The sequence below is a fragment of the Kogia breviceps genome, chromosome 14 (genome assembly GCF_026419965.1).
Source record: "Kogia breviceps isolate mKogBre1 chromosome 14, mKogBre1 haplotype 1, whole genome shotgun sequence".
Classification (NCBI taxonomy): Eukaryota; Metazoa; Chordata; class Mammalia; order Artiodactyla; family Physeteridae; genus Kogia; species Kogia breviceps.
The window spans coordinates 84323494-84339692 of record NC_081323.1 but is presented as its reverse complement, the minus strand read 5'-3'; the positions used below and the strand labels follow the sequence as shown (position 1 = coordinate 84339692).

Sequence of the window (16199 nt, the reverse complement as noted above, 5' to 3'; positions counted from 1 at the left end):
TAGTTTTTTTTTTTTTCCAGTTCAGCAGAGAGTATTTTCCACGGGGTGAGTTAAAATGACCTGTCGTATTATACTGAGAACAGTTCGTAGGAAGACGGGCAGTACGCTCCGCTCCTTCCCCTCCCCTACTTCTAGGTTCACCCTTCCGCTCCCTCGGAAGCCCTTCTAAATAGGTGGACACAGGGGGCAACCAGGTCATGAATAATTCATGAAGGCCGCCCCGTCCCTTAGCCACGCCCCCCCCGAGTCGTGCTGACGCATGATGCGTGTACCAAACCTGAGGAAGCAACGTAACAGTCCCCGCCCCTAGGACGGAGGGCGGGGCGTCATCTCCAGCACGTGCAGCATCTACCCGCGCAAGCCCAAAAGGGTGTGCGCAGGCGCTGCCCACTAGGGGGAGGAAGGAGGCGGGGTAGGGAGGTTGCTGGGTTTAGAGCCGGGCGGAGACCGCTGAGACTCATTCCTCAGGAACAAGGGTCGGGTGTCAAGGAGACCTTTTCACACCAGCTCCCCGTCCCCCGCCTACGGTGGGTGGGATCGCGCGGCAGAGACAAAGGATATCAGTAGGGACGGACATAGCTGCGAAGGGAAGTAGGGTGTCAGTTTGGGGTGGTGGGCTTTTTGGGGGGGCTGAGAGGGGCTATATTTAAACTCCCGGAGCCGTTAAGTTGGTTCGTACTCCGATGCGCGCGCAACCAGGGTGGTGGCGGAGTGCGCATGCGTGATTCCAGGGAGAGAGGAACGCGCCCCAGCAGTGCGCGCTCGCGGCGAAGTGGTAGTGGTAGTGGAGAAAGGGGTCGGCGCACGCGCGGTTGATTCCTCGAGTTGTTCGGGTCTCGCGGGCATCTTGTTTTGGTCTCGCGGGCGAGTAGGGCGCGCTTCGGGGGAGGCGCTTGGGCGCGAGACTAGGGGAGAAGAGCAGAACTGCGCGCGCACTCGCGAAAGGGGGGGAAGCGAGCGGGGTCTAGGAAGGGGGGTTAAGCCCCCGGTCCCCCCGGTTGCCCTCGACTGGGACGGAATAAGGGGAGGAAATGATCGAGATGGCGGCGGAGAAGGAGCCGTTTCTGGTGCCGGCCCCGCCGCCGCCGCTCAAAGATGAGTCGGGCGGAGGGGGCGGCCCCACTGTGCAACCGCACCGAGAGGCAGCCTCCGGGGAGCTCCGCGGCGGAACACAGCGTGGGCCGGGCCCGCGCGCACACTCGGCGGGATCCCCGGCTTCTCGGGCCGGCAAGGAGAGCCCCGGGGCTGCATCCACCCCTCGGGGCGGTCAGTCGCAGCAGCAACGAGGGGGCGGCCCCCAGGCGCAGTCGCACGGGGAGGCCCGCTTGTCGGATCCCCCCGGGCGAGCCGCTCCCCCGGACGTGGGGGAGGAGCGACGGGGAGGGGGCGGAACAGAACTGGGCCCCCCTGCTCCTCCTCGACCCCGTAATGGCTATCAGTCCCACCGGCCCCCTGGGGGAGGTGGGGGCAAGAGGAGAAATAGCTGTAATGTAGGGGGAGGTGGTGGAGGCTTCAAACATCCGGCCTTCAAGAGGCGCAGGCGGGTCAATTCGGACTGTGACTCTGTCTTACCCTCCAACTTCCTCCTGGGGGGCAATATCTTTGATCCATTGAACCTGAATAGTCTCCTGGATGAGGAAGTGAGCCGCGCACTCAATGCGGAGACCCCTAAGTCATCCCCACTTCCGGCCAAGGGGCGAGATCCAGTGGAGATCCTCATCCCCAAAGATATTACAGACCCTCTCAGTCTCAATACTTGCACTGATGAGGCCCAAGTAGTCCTTGCTTCGCCACTCAAGACTGGTCGGAAGCGGCATAGACACCGGGGACAGCACCACCAGCAGCAGCAGCAGCAGCAGGCAGCTGGAGGGAATGATAGCCACTCCGTGCTGCCCACAGCCCCCCTCACTTCCTCACTCCATGGGGAGGGCACCCCGCAGCAGCAGCAGCAGCATAGAGGCCAGAACCGGGACGCCCCCGAACCCTATGAACTCAACACAGCCATCAACTGCAGGGATGAGGTCGTGTCTCCCCTTCCATCTGCCCTACAGGGTCCCTCAGGCTCCCTTTCAGCCCCTCCAGCTGCCTCAGTTACCTCTGCACCCCCGTCTTCCTCCTCACGACACCGCAAACGTCGCAGGACTTCCAGCAAGTCAGAGGCAGGGGCTAGGGGTGGAGGCCAGGGTCCCAAGGAAAAGGGCCGAGGGAGTGGGGGAGGCCGCCACCACCTCCACCCACTACCTGCTGCGGGCTTCAAAAAGCAACAGTGCAAGTTCCAGTATGGGAATTTTTCCAAGTACTATGGGTACCGCAATCCTTCCTGTGAGGACGGGCGCCTTCGGGTATTGAAGCCTGAGTGGTTTCGGGGTCGGGACGTCCTAGATCTGGGCTGCAATGTGGGCCATTTGACCCTGAGCATTGCCTGTAAGTGGGGCCCGTCCCGCATGGTGGGCCTGGATATTGATGCCCAGCTCATCCACTCGGCCCGCCAAAACATCCGACACTACCTGTCCGAAGAGCTGCGTCTGCCACCCCAGACTTCTGACGGGGCCCCAGGAGCAGAGAGTGAGGAAGGGACCACAACCGTCCGAAAGAGAAGCTACTTCCCAGCCTCACTGACAGCCAGCCGGGGTCCCATTGCTGCACCCCAAGTGCCCTTGGATGGAGCAGACACATCCGTCTTCCCCAACAATGTTGTCTTCGTCACGGTAAGAGGGTTCACAGGCTCTTGGGACAGGGGCCAGGAATGAAGATGAGATTAAATGGGAACATGGCAGGGAAAGGTTATGGCCCAGAGGGTGTCTGTGCATGCACCCCTCCCTAGGAAAAGCAGCTCCTCCAGAGAAGGGTCTGAATCTGCGATTGATTCCACTGGGTGTGTTTCTCCCCCTATAAATTGGGTCGGGGGGGGGGGCGGGGACGGGGGCTCTACTTGGAGTCCTTTCTCATGACTGCAAGCCCCACAATTGGGGCAGATTCCTCTTGCCCTGCTCTTGGCCAGTACTGTAATCCAGACCTGTCTACCTTCCCCGTTAGAGGATGTGGTCCAGATGAAAACTTGTCCTCCAACCTGCTGAAGGTGCATGAAGGGATGGGTTTCAGACATAGAATGTCTTGGGATGGGGGTGGGGGGGGATTAGGGTAGTGGCTGACTAATTAGTTTCTGTCCCTTGATAGGGACCTTGTTTGCATTAGATGCAGAATTGATTGTCAGTGGCCAGGAACCTTAGCGGCTTGGCCTTAGGTCATCTCCACACTGACCCTAGATGATGGGATGGGGAAGCAGAAGAGAGTACCATGTCTTCAGTGTCTGCCCCGTGACTGCAGGTGGATTCCCATAAAATGCTCCAGTTAGGCCAGCTACAGGAATAGCTGGCAGTGAGTGTGTTGGGTTACAACCTAGAAGAATGGACTTTGCAGAGGGTGGTAATGAGCTTATCATCTAGAAAAGGTTTCCTGAGGGATGGGGTTCTTCATTTCTCTGGGAGAAAAAGAATAGGCCTGAAACTTTGCCAGTCCCAACTACAGGGAAGGAACCCACAGTTCTCCCTTTCAGACCTGGGTTGGGGCCCTTTGCATAACGTTGAATCTCTCAGCTTAATGACTGTGGGGTGGGAATAAGTAGTGGACAGGGTCTTGGGAGAACCCTACCATTCTTCCTCTGCAATTTGACCCCAGCTTTGGTGATCTTGTGGATAATTTGCTCAATTTAAAGTTACCCAAGTTCCCTTTTTATGTTTGATTGGCTTACCACCAATAGAAAGCAAGAAAATGAGACTCAAACAGGGCACCATTGGGGAGTTATTTTGAGGAGTGTCAAAGAAGATGGTGGCCAAGGACTAAAGTGAGGCTGCAGAGTGGGTTGTGAGGGGGCAGTGGTTCTTTTATGCCTCTGTTGACCTCACCCCTAATTCTTGCTCTCAGGGTAACTATGTGCTGGATCGAGATGAGCTGGTGGAGGCCCAAAAACCCGAGTATGATGTGGTGCTCTGCCTCAGCCTCACCAAGTGGGTGCATCTCAACTGGGGAGACGAGGGGCTGAAGCGCATGTTTCGCCGAATCTACCGGCACCTACATCCTGGGGGCATCCTGGTCCTGGAGCCCCAGCCTTGGTCATCCTACGGCAGGAGAAAGACTCTCACGGTGAGTTGGGGTGTCTGTGGAAGTTGGGCCTATCCTTCCGTTAGTTGAGGCAAGGAGGGCCTCAAAGCAGCGCAAAGAGGGCTTTCTGAGCAAGGTGAAAAGGCCCCCTGGGTGGACATCTTCCTCCACCAGCAGAGAAAGCAACGAGCTAAAGTGATCCCTGGCCCTCCTCCCTAGGAAACAATCTACAAGAACTACTATCGAATTCAGCTGAAGCCAGAGCAGTTCAGTTCCTACCTGACATCCCCAGAAGTGGGCTTCTCCAGCTATGAGCTTGTGGCCACACCCCACAACACCTCCAGAGGTAAGGCTGGCTTATTTTGTTGGGGGAGGAAGGGAGGCCAGTCCTGGTGCAGGGTGCAGACCCTGTGGAGCCTTAAGGTCCTGCCAAAACCCCTCCTGATTGCGAACTCTTCCCTCAGGCTTCCAGCGTCCTGTGTACCTGTTCCACAAGGCCCATTCCCCCAGCCACTAAGTGGCCCCCTGAACAGAAAGTGTGAAGCTGCCCGCTGCTCCAGAGGACCTGGGGGGGGAGAGGAAAGTATCCCAAGGTCTTTTCTTTCTGCCTCCAAAAATAGTTTCCTCTCCTGGATCTGCTGAGAAAGCTTTTCCTGTGTTGCTGCCCCAGCCTCTTCCCTACACCTCTGGCACCTAAGCAGCAAGCCCAGCTGTGCTGGAGTCACCATCATCTTCCTCTCCCCTAGCCCACTGGGCTGGATGGCATGGACTGTTTGCTGCCCTCTGTTCTCCGAGGGCATGGGAGGTGGGGGGTATCGAGTTCTCTAGCCTCTTCCTCCTGTTCTCCCAAGGAGAGGTTCCCATTTCTCCTCGGCCCTTGTCCCTAGCTGCGTTTCAGTGGACCACGGATAGATGGACTGAGGGTTAAGAGGGGGACGTTGCTGGGGAGGCATGCAGGTACTGTGAAAATCCTTCCCTCTGCTGTCCCTCACTGGGAGAGGGGGTTGGGTTTGGAATGTGAGAACAGCACAATAAACTTGATGTTTAGGGCAGTGGCCCACACACCTGTGTCTGGCACATTCTAGTTTGAGGGGGGGACAGGGGAGGGTGGTGGTGGGTTGGGACGGTGCCTCCTGGTAGAACCTGTGCTTCCTCTCTGCCCAAACTATAGTCTTAAGGAAGAGGGCAGGTTTTTCAGTGGTTGGGAAGACTGCTGAATTCAGCTAACTAGACCCACACACAAGTGTACAGAACCCTAGGCCAGGAAAAAGGGGTATGTGAACTTTGATGTGAAACTTGAAGAATCCATCTATCCTCCCCACAAAAAACACTGACAAAATGTTTTTACGTAAGCTTTGGGCACAAGGCTAACTTTGGAAGAGTTAACCATGGAGTCGAAGTGGAACTAGAAAAAGGCACTTTTAGGACCAGACCACCTGCCTGCTCTATTTCTCATCACTACCAAGTTCCTTTAAAGGAGGGCCAAAACCTTGACTTTCTGGCAGCTTCCAACCTGAGGCTTGACCCCGTCTCAAGGCTCCCAAGAAGAGTCCCATTTGTTAACAAAACCACTTTATTCTCGGTTTAAAAACAAAAAAATATGAACTAGCAATCCAGGGAGCCCCCAAGTCTACGCTTCCCATCGCCTCAGTGTCCGATGCATAAGGAAGGTATCCTCTGAAGGGCGGGGCCGGAGTTGAAGCCGGAGAGGGGGCAGACCTTCCAGGGTCAGGTGTGGAGATTCATAAAATAATGTTTCTGGATCACACAAAATGGTCATGTCTGGCCCTGGCCCAGGTGGCTCCTGTTGGAGTTGGAGCACAAAGCAAGGTTACCCTCGGGGAGGGGACAGAAACCCTGGCAGTTGGGGAGGAGGGAGGACGGGGTAGGGGAGACTCAAGCCCAGGTCCCTCACCTTTGGAGGCGGGGCTCGGGCCTGCGGCGGCAGGAGCGCCAGTTTCTCCCTCAGTGCGGCGTTCAGAACCTGTTCCTCGGGCACCTGCAGGCTCACCAGGTCTCGGAAGAGCCGCTTAGAGCGCGGCACGTTCAGCCCTGAGACCGCAGGAGGAGCGGAAGTGAGCGGCGCCTCGCACCCCCGCTCCCGCGCCCGGCCGGCCGCCTGCCCCCCTCACCCTCGGCCACGCTCTCTTCCAGGCTGCAGCGGGTCTGGAACGACTTTCTCAGCTGTTCTTCCACGGCCTTCGCGGCATCGAACTGGCCCCCGGCTGCGGCCCGCGCGGCCTGCAGCTCGAAGCTCAGGGCCAGGCTGCTCTGCTGCGCGGGCATCCCCAGGTCCTGCGGCGGCTCGGACCGTACCGGGGAGGGCGGCGCCAGGCGGAAGCGGACCTGGAAGCAGAGAGCGGGGCGGTGAAGAGGTAGGCGCGGGGTCGTCGGCGGGCTGGCGGCCAGGCCTTCCCCCAGCTCACCTGCCGCCCCTTGCGGGCCCCGCCCCGCCGGTCCGCCCGCCCCTTCCGCCGTCCCGGGCTGCAGTTGGACCGCCCACGCCCGGGGCTCTCGGATAGAGGACTCAGGCTCAGGCTCAGGTCCAGGCCGGGCTCCGGCACTGGGGCTCCGGGCTCGGGAGCTCGGGGTTCTGGGGGTGGCCCCGGGTCAGCCACGGCCTCTCCCCCTTCCACCGACTCCAGCTCTGACTCCTCACAGCCCATCATCTTGAGATGTCTGCAGGGGTGCGAGGGTCGCTGAGGGCCAAGGGTCACGGGACACGGACTCGCCACCGCCACCTCCTCTCCCCCGCCCCTCTAAAACGGCGCTACCGAAAACCGTTAGCGCCCGCCCCGCCCTACTGGTGCGCCTAAGCGTCATTTCCGTTGCCCCGCTCCCCGCCTCCCGGCAGGCTTCCGCCCACATAGCCTCGCCCCGCCCCCAGGCCGGGGTTTTAGAGCTGAAGCCCTTGGAAGCTCTATGGGTCCTCATTAGGACCAGTTTCATTTAGAAACTTGCGCTACAGCGTCGTTGCCCTATCCAATCGTCACCACCTGGTCTTCTCTGGGATCCAGAGTGTGTCAGTCCTCCCTATTAACGGTCCAGCGTCCCCATAGTGGACCTCCCTACTCCGTGCCTCCACAGCATCTCCGGGTGTTCCGTCGCCCCCGAACTCGGACCGGAGCTTCCCAGTTTGAGTAAGGGCGTGGCCCGCTGACTCCAGCCCCGGACTCCCTCCTAGGCGACCGTGGTTGCCTGGGCGACAGCAGCCTCATTCAGCCTTGCGGCCTTTTGTGACTTTTTACCCTTCGAAGATCCACTACAATATTCATCTATATAAAAAATAAATATCTGCATGTAAGTACAGTTTAAAAAAAATAATAATAAGGCTCCGTGGATTTATCCCGGACTGCAGGGCAGGAAACGGGAGCTCTCGCCTCATTCCCTAAATGTTCCTTGGGGTAGGCCCTCTCAGTTCTGTGCGCCTCTGTTTCTTCTTCTGTTTTATGTACTAAGTTGGGTTCAAGACTTTTGAGGCTCTCCCAAAATGCGTTAACAGTCAACAGGCATGTTTCTGTGTCACTTTTCAGTTTGTTTTCACATACTTTCCCTTCCAAGAAATGCTGTGGAAGATCAGATAGAATGGATGGTGTTACCCATATTTTACAAAAAAAGTTTTCGAGAATCTCAATGGTGAAACTAGAGGCTTTCCTACTAAAGTCAGGAATAAGTATGCCCATTCCCTCTACTGCAGATCTTCCTCCACTTATGATGGGGTTATGTTGAGAGAAATATATCGTTAAGTCGAAAATGCATTTAACACACCTAACCTATTCACCATCATAGCTTAGCCTAGCCTACCTTAAATGTGCTCAGAACACTTAATTTAGCATATAGTTGGACAGAATCATGTAACACAAAGCCTATTTTATAATAAAGTGTTGAATATCTCATGTAATGTATTGAATACTGTGCTGAAAGTGGGTACAGAATGGTTTTAAGTGTATCACGTTGTTTACCCTCATGACCACGAGGTTGACTGGAAGCTGCAACTCACTGCCTCTGCCCAGCATCACAAGACACTATGGTACCATAGTACACTATGGTTCCATACATTGCAAGCCCGGGAAAAATATCAAAATTCAAAATTTGAAGTACGGTTTCTACTGAATGCTTATTGCTTTCACACCATCATAAAATTGAAAAATCGTAAATCAAACCATCACAGGTCAGGGACCATCTGTATACTTTGTTTTGTATATTTGACTTCGGAAACGTACATGTTTTACATGATTATATGATACAAATTAATTTTTAAAAATCAGTCCCTAAGGGCTTCCCTGGTGGCGCAGTGGTTGAGAATCCGCCTGCCGATGCAGGAGACACGGGTTCGTGCCCTGGTCCGGGAAGATCCCACATGCCGCGGAGCAACTAAGCCCGTGAGCCATGGCCGCTAGGCCTGCGCCGGAGCCTGTGCTCTGCAACGGGAGAGGCCACAGCAGTGAGAGGCCCGCATACCGCAAAAAAAAAAAAAAAAAAAAAAAAAAAAAAAAAAAAAATCAGTCCCTAAAAGTTGAAAGTAAGATGAAACAAATGAACCTAAATGTATATTTACTACACAGATGGAAACTAACTAACTACACAGATGGGAACTCTTCTGAATGACTTGAAAAACACAGTAATTTAGCTATACATCCAAAAAAATCAACCCTAAAGACAAACTTAACTGCTGTTCAAAAAAATTTTAAACTGCCATAAAATCTTAAATTATATTCAGTAGTCATATTGTTGGGAATAAGTGAAAATGGGTAGGATAGAACATAATTATGTTGATGTTATCAGAAATGGAATTTTGGCATAGGAGAAAAGACATACAAATATAAAATCAATGATGTTATGCAAATTCCCCTTCCTCTTGAATTTAGGAAGTATCTTATGAACCCATGGAATATTTTAGTTTACATTGAAAAGCATATACTAATTCTGTCTACTGAAAAGCCCTTAGAAGCAATGATGGACCCAGTAAGCACCCCTGGCCCCCAGAATGTGGTAACTAATTTCATATCCCTGGGCATTTTAAAACCTACATGCCAATGTTGATAGCAGCTTTATTCATAATAGACAAAAACTGAAAACAACTCAGTGTCCTCCAACAGGTAAAGACTTAAACTATGATTCACTTAATGCCATAGAATACTAATCAGCAGTCAGAAGGTGCATACTACTGATAACATGCAACAACTTGGATAAATTGCCAGGTTATTATGCTGAGCAAAAAAAGTCAACTCAAAAAAATTAGGTGCTATATGGTTCCATTTATATAACATTTTGGAAATTACAAAAATTTAGAAATGGAAGACAGATTCTGTGGCTGCCAAGTGTTAGGGACGAAGTGGAAGAGATGCAGGTGGTGGGAAGGAGGTGGGTGTGGTCATAAAAGGTGTAACCCCAGAGTTTTTCTTTGCTTTTGGAACTGTTCATTTCCTTTACTGTGGTGGTAGATACAGGAACCTACACAGGTGATAAAACTACACAGAACTTCAACGAAAGATCTGAAACAGAAATTAAGGAGACAAGCCCATTTACCATCACATCAAAAAGAATAACATACCTAGGAATAAACCTACCTAAGGAGGCAAAAGACCTGTAATCTGAAAACTATAAGACGCTGATGAAAGAAATCAAAGATGACACAAACAGATGGAAAGATATACCATGTTCTTGGATTGGAAGAATCAATATTGTCAAAATGACTATACTACCCAAGGCAACCACAGATTCAATGCAATCCCTATCAAATTACCAATGGCATTTTTCACAGAACTAGAACAAAAAAAAATTTAATTTGTATAGAAACAAAAAAGACCCTGAATAGCCAAAGCAATCCTGAGAAAGAAAAATGGAGCTGGAGGAATCAGGCTCCCTGACTTCAAAATATACTATATACTACAGTAATCAAAACAGTATGGTACTGGCACAAGAACAGAAATATAGATCAATGGAACAGGATAGAATTAATCTATGACAAAGGAGGCAATAATATACAATGGAGAAAAGACAGTTTCTTCAATAAAGGGTCCTGGGAAAACTGTGCAGCTACATGTAAAAGCATGAAATTAGAACATTCTATAACACCATACAAAAAAATAAACTCAAAATGGATTAAAGACCTAAATGTAAGACCAGATACTATAAAACGCTTAGAGGAAAACATAGGCAAAACACTCTTTGACATAAATCACAGCAATATCTTTTTGGATCCACCTCCTAGAGTAATGAAAATAAAAACAAAAATAAACAAATGGGACCTAATTAAACTTAAAAGCTTTTGCACAGCAAAGGAAAACATAAACAAAATGAAAAGACAACGCACAGAATGGGAGAAAATATTTGCAAACGATGCTACCGATAAGGGATTAATCTCCAAAATATACAAACAGCTTGTGCAGCTCAATATCAAAAAAAATAACCCAATCAAAAAAAGGGCAGAAGATCTAAATAGACATTTATCCAAGGAAGACATACAGTGCTCCAAAAAGCACATGAAAAGATGTTCAACATCGCTAATTATTAGAGAAATTCAAATCAAAACTACAATGAGGTATCACCTCACACTACTCAGAACGGCCATCATCAAAAAGTTTACAAACAATAAACGCTGGAGAGGGTGTGGAGAAAAGGGAACTCTCCTACACTCTTGATGAGAATGAAAATTGGTACAACTATGGAGAACAGTATGGAGGCTCCTTAAAAAAATAAAAATAGAACTACCATATAATCCAGCAATCCCACCCCTGGGCATATATCTGGAGAAAACCATAGTTTGAAAATATACATGCACCCCAATGTTCATAGCAGCACTATTTTCAATAGCCAAGACATGAAAGCAACCTAAATGTCCATCGACAGAGGAATGGATAAAGAAGAGGTGGTACATATATACAATGGGATACTACTCAGCCATAAAAAAAAAGGAAATAATGCCATTGGCGGCAACATGGATGGACCTAGAGATTATCACGTTAAGTGAACTCAGTCAGACAGAGAAAGACGTATCATATGATGTCACTTATAATGTGGAATCTAAAAAGATAATAAAAATGGACTTATTTACAAAACAGAAACAGACTCACAGACTTCAAAAACAAACTTATGGTTGTCAAAGGGGAAAGGTGGTGGTGGGGATAAATTAGGAGCCTGGGATTAACATATACACACTACCTTATATAAGATAGATAACCAACAAGGACCTACTGCATACCACAGGGAACTCTACTCAATACTCTGTAATAATCTATATGGGAAAAGAATCTGAAAAAGAATGTGTATATGTATATGTATAACTGAACCACTTTTCTGTACACCTGAAACTAAGACAACATTGTAATCAACTATACCCCAGTATAAAAAAAGTTAAATTAAAAAAAATTTTTAAACTATATAGAACTTAATACATACACATACACACGAGTACAAAACTGGGAAATGTTAATGACATTGGCGGATTATGTGAACGGCAACATCCTGGTTGTCACAGTATAGTATAGTTTTGCAAAATGTTACTGCTTTAGTTGGTTCATGCTGCTATTAACAGAATACCACAGACTGGGTGGCTATAAACAACAGGAATTGATTTCTCACAGTTCTGGAGGCTGGGAAGTCCAAGATCAAGGTCCTGGCAGAGTCCATGTCTGGTGAGGAACCACTTCTTGGTTCATGGGTGGCTATCTTCTCATTGTGCCCTCACATGGTGAGAGGGGTAAGGGAGCTCTCTGGGGTCTCTTTAGTAAGGGCACTAATCACCTCCCAAAGACCCCACCTCCAAATACCAACACTTTGGGGATTAGGTTTCATTATAGGAACTTTCAGGGGACACAAATATTCAGTCTATAGCAGTTACCATGGGGGGAAACTGTGGAAAGTGTACGAGGGATGTTTCTGTATTATTTCTTACAACTGCGTGTGAATCTACAGTGATCTCAATAAAAATTTTAATTAAAAGTAATACTGGGGCTTCCCTGGTGGCGCAGTGATTAAGAGTCCGCCTGCCCATGCAGGGGACACGGGTTCGTGCCCCGGTCCGGGAGGATCCCACGTGCCGCGGAGCGGATAGGCCCGTGAGCCATGGCCGCTGAGCCTGCGCGTCCGGAGCCTGTGCTCTGCAACGGGAGAGGCCACAACAGAGAGAGGCCCGCGTACCGCAAAAAATAATAATAATAATAATAGTGCTGGGGCTGCGAAGAAGGGCAGTGTGTGAGGGTGGGTGTATAGAGGAAACAAGATTAGCCAAATGTGGGTGATTGTTGAAGCTGGGTGATGGGTACATGGGGGTTTATCATAATATTTTTCTTTACTTTTGTATATATTAGAACATTTCTATGATTTAGAAAAAAAAAAAAACCTTTGGGTTTTTGGTGTTTTTTTTTTCAAAGTTGGCTGAGATAGCTTTGGCACCCAGGAAGTGTTGGAGCTGAAACTTGAAACTGTACCCTATCCCCCAGCCCTCAGGCCTGGGCTGTGATGATGGATATAAATGCCCTATAGGAACCCTAGCCATGAATTCAGTAAACTCAATTCCTCAGTCTTAAAATCTAGCCACTTCACCTCACATCAATCAGAATGGCCATCATCAAAAAGTCTATAAACAGGGCTTCCCTTGTGGCGCAGTGGTAGAAAGTCTGCCTGCTGATGCAGGGGACACCGGTTCGTGCCCTGGTCCGGGAGGATCCCACATGCCGCAGAGCGGCTGGAGCTGTGAGCCATGGCCACTGAGCCTGCGCATCTGGAGCCTGTGCTCTGCAACAGGAGAGGCCACAACAGTGAGAGGCCCACGTACCGCAAAAAAAAAAAAAAAAAAAGTCTACAAACAGTAAATGCTGGAGAGGGTGTGGAGTAAAAGGAACCCTCCTACACTGTTGGTGGGAATGTAAATTGATACAGCCACTATGGAGAACAGTATGGAGGTTCCTTAAAAAAATAAAAATAGAACTACTGTATAATCCAGCAATCCCACTCCTGGGCATGTACCTGGAGAAAACCATAATTCGGAAAGATTCATGCACCCCAATGTTCATAGCAGTAATATTTACAACAGCCAAGACGTGGAAACAACCTAAGTGTCCATCAACAGATGAATGGATAAAGAAGATGTGGTATACACACACACACACACACACACACACACACACACACACACACACACAGGAATATTACTCAGCCATAAAAAAGAATGAAATAATGCCATCTGCAGCAACATGGATGGACCTAGAGATTATCATACTAAGTGAAATAAGCTAGACAGAGAAAGACAAATATCATATGATATCCCTTACATGTGGAATCTAAAAAAATGATACAAATAAACTTATTTACAAAACAGAAATAGATGCACAGACACAGAAAACAAACTTATGGTTACCAAAGGGGAAAGGGAGGTGGATAAATTAAGAGTTTGGGATTAAAATATACACACTACTATGTATAAAATAGGTAACCAATAAGGACCTACTGTATAGCCTATATAGCACAGGGAACTATACTCAGTATCTTATAATAACCTATAACTGAAGAGGATGTAAAGAGAATGAATGTACATATAACTGAATCACTTTTCTGTATACCTGAAACTAACACAACATTGTAAATCAACTGTATTTCGTTAAAAATAATTAATTAAATAATTGATTTTTAAGCAAAAAGAATAACTATAAAACATTTTTTTAAAATCTGGCCGCTAGGGCTTTGCTGGTGGCACAGCGGTTGAGAGTCCGCCTGCCGATGCAGGGGACGCGGGTTCGTGCCCCGGTCCGGGAAGATCCCACATGCAGCGGAGCGGCTGGGCATGTGAGCCACGGCCGCTGAACCTGCACGTCCGGAGCCTGTGCTCCGCGGCGGGAGGGGCCACAACGGTGAAGGGCCTGCGTACCACAAAAAAAAAAAAAAAAGAAGAAGCAATACGAATAAGTCCAACCTCCACTCTGCCTAGGATTTATTTTGGCTGGAATTGCTCGTGCTCTTTTTTTTTAAAATTATCATGTACATATTTATGTTAATACAATTTGATGTTGCTCTTCCTTTCTAAAAAAATAAGCCCTCCCTTTAAGACGGAACTGATAAGCAAGGAAGATTCCTTCTGTATCCTGAACTTCAGAGTCCCCTCATGGCGGCATGTTCTAGAACTGTATCCTCTCCTGCAAAGATGGATTCCAGTTACACACCACACCAAACCAAGCCCTGACTGGGGGCAGTAGAAAGTGTGAAGGGGGAACCCAGGAGGAGGGAGTGAGGAGAGATATTGTAAATGTGGTCCAGGAACTGACCCCTCCCCCACCACCACCTACTCAAAACAAAGGAGAGGAGAAACAGAGGAGCTTCCCCGAACGCCGCCGCCGTTAACTGAGATTGCCAAGTGAGGGGGCCCTGCCCAAGCCCTCATCAACTAGCCCCTCCCTCCACTCTCCAGGCTGGGGAGGTCCCACCTCTGCATCACTTCCCATCGTGGGAAGGGTGGGAGAGGAGAGAAGAAACAATGCTGAAGGAAGAGGGAAAGGAGCACAAAAGACCCCCAGGAAGAGGTCATGCTTCGGGCTGCTGGGTTTTGTCTTGATGGGTTAGACTCACCAGGTCTAACCTTTTGTCATCTAGGACATCTTTTTGTCATCTAGGACAGGCGATCGCAGACACGGATCCTGGCTTGGGAAAGACAAGGCTAGGTGCTGGAAGGGGTCATTCGGGGTCATCCCTGAGGTTCTGCCGGGCCAGACACTATAGGTGGGCTAAGGTGGGACAGCAGACAGGACAGGGTCAGAGGTCCTTCAAGGGACCATGCTGTTGCGTAGCACCAGCATGCATGCGGCACCGTGGTGTGACTGGGACCATGGCAGTAGGCAGCTAGGAAGACCCGCCCCAGCTGAGAAGGCAGGGCAAGAGCCAAGGTTCCATCCAGGAAAGTGCCCTCCAATAGGGCCCAGACCCGTCAAAGAGATGAGGCAGCAACCCTCCACCACCACCCTCTGCAAACCCCATGTGCAGGGACCCCTCACCTCCCGTCTCCCACTTCCAAACTGGCTGCTGCCGAGGGGTCAACCCAGAGACACCTCCACACTGTGTCCCTGTCACACAGGGGGTGCCGGAGGATGGGAGTGGCTGACATTGCACTTCAACACCTGTAACCCATCCCCCAGCCACACGCACATCCAGGCTCCCAGCCCCAGTGTACTTTCCCATCCTACCTAATCTCAGGGGTTGGTGGGGTAAACCACCCCCCAGCAGAGGGCCTGAGCCCTCCACTCCTTTCTCCCAACCCAGAAGGGACAGACCGACATCTGGAGGCGAGGGCACAGATCTGGCTGCCCGCCAACGCACTCACTCTGAGCCCCTCAGCCTGGCCCCCTCCAGAAGCAGGGAAAGGAAAGGGAGGGTCAGGATGACACCCCTTATGTCTGAGTCTCCAGGGATATGCGATGAGACCACCTTCTGGGATGTAGGACAGTTGAGGGTAGGGAATAATGTCTCATTCGGAAGAAGCTGTCCACAGCCTGGGTGGGGTAGAGAATGAAGAAGGGGAAATTGGATGAAACTAGGAAAACAGAGAGAAACAGATTTTTAGGGTTGGAAGTATGGAGAATTCAGTGGAGCTGGGCTTGGCAAAGGGGAGAGTATTGGATTGCGAGCCTGGGCTTGCTGGAGAGGGGATGTCCTTGATGTCAACACAGGGAACAGAAGTTGATGCCCATTGGTTAGGGCCTAAAAGAGCCTGGGGAGAGGCTGGTCAAAAACCACTGGAGCTACAAGAAAGGGGATAGAGGCCATAAGCAAGGTGGGTGGCCTTAGAGCCACAAAACATATGGCCATAAACCAGGAAGATGGGGCCATGGGTAGGGGAAATTTATGCAGAGGGACACATGGTAAACTGCTGGCCTTACCCTGGGATACAGGTCCTAACAGATCTCTGCCTGGCTGAGAGCCGGCACCTCAACAAAATGGGATGGGGGCAGTCTGCTACTCAATGAGGGTGAGCACACAGGATATGCTGGGGGATCCCTGGGGTGAAGGGTGATTCCGCAGAAACCTCTAGGTCAAACAGGGAGATGCTGGTGTGAGGTCTTTGCACAGCCCGAGGCTGGCTGGTGGAAGAGAAGGATCAGAGTGCCTCT

General features: G+C 50.3%; 2 protein-coding genes across 3 annotated transcripts; one reads left to right on the top strand and one right to left on the bottom strand.

Moving 5' to 3' along the window:
* The first annotated feature begins 364 nt into the window (after positions 1-364).
* Positions 365-5165, top strand: MEPCE (methylphosphate capping enzyme). 2 transcript variants are annotated; one of them, XM_059037389.2, is made up of 4 exons: positions 365-2708; positions 3925-4143; positions 4321-4447; positions 4566-5165. In XM_059037389.2, the coding sequence occupies exons 1-4, from the start codon at positions 1032-1034 to the stop codon at positions 4616-4618; spliced, it is 2076 nt and encodes a 691-aa protein (XP_058893372.1). In that variant the 5' UTR covers positions 365-1031; the 3' UTR covers positions 4619-5165. The 2 variants fall into 2 exon arrangements, with proteins under 2 accessions (XP_058893372.1, XP_066868613.1); XM_067012512.1 differs by having other exon boundaries at positions 460-2708; positions 4722-5165.
* A 491-nt stretch (positions 5166-5656) lies between these two features.
* PPP1R35 (protein phosphatase 1 regulatory subunit 35) lies at positions 5657-6881 on the bottom strand. The gene is made up of 4 exons (XM_059037399.2): positions 6528-6881; positions 6234-6447; positions 6017-6153; positions 5657-5905 (listed from the first exon to the last, which is right to left on the bottom strand). Exons 1-4 carry the CDS (start codon positions 6768-6770, stop codon positions 5732-5734), a joined length of 768 nt encoding a protein of 255 aa, XP_058893382.1. The 5' UTR covers positions 6771-6881; the 3' UTR covers positions 5657-5731.
* Between the last annotated feature and the right edge of the window lie 9318 nt (positions 6882-16199).

Excerpts from the sequence above, each read along its gene's own strand:
- MEPCE (XM_067012512.1), top strand. The coding sequence starts at position 1,032 with ATGATCGAGATGGCGGCGGAGAAGGAGCCGTTTCTGGTGCCGGCCCCG. Across the intron at positions 2,709-3,924 it reads ACAATGTTGTCTTCGTCACG|GGTAACTATGTGCTGGATCG; the intron begins GTAAGAGGGTTC and ends TCTTGCTCTCAG. Across the intron at positions 4,448-4,721 it reads ACCCCACAACACCTCCAGAG|TTTCCTCTCCTGGATCTGCT; the intron begins GTAAGGCTGGCT and ends CTCCAAAAATAG.
- PPP1R35 (XM_059037399.2), bottom strand. The coding sequence starts at position 6,770 with ATGATGGGCTGTGAGGAGTCAGAGCTGGAGTCGGTGGAAGGGGGAGAG. Across the intron at positions 6,448-6,527 it reads GGGCCCGCAAGGGGCGGCAG|GTCCGCTTCCGCCTGGCGCC; the intron begins GTGAGCTGGGGG and ends CTCTGCTTCCAG. Across the intron at positions 5,906-6,016 it reads CCCGAGCCCCGCCTCCAAAG|GAGCCACCTGGGCCAGGGCC; the intron begins GTGAGGGACCTG and ends CAACTCCAACAG.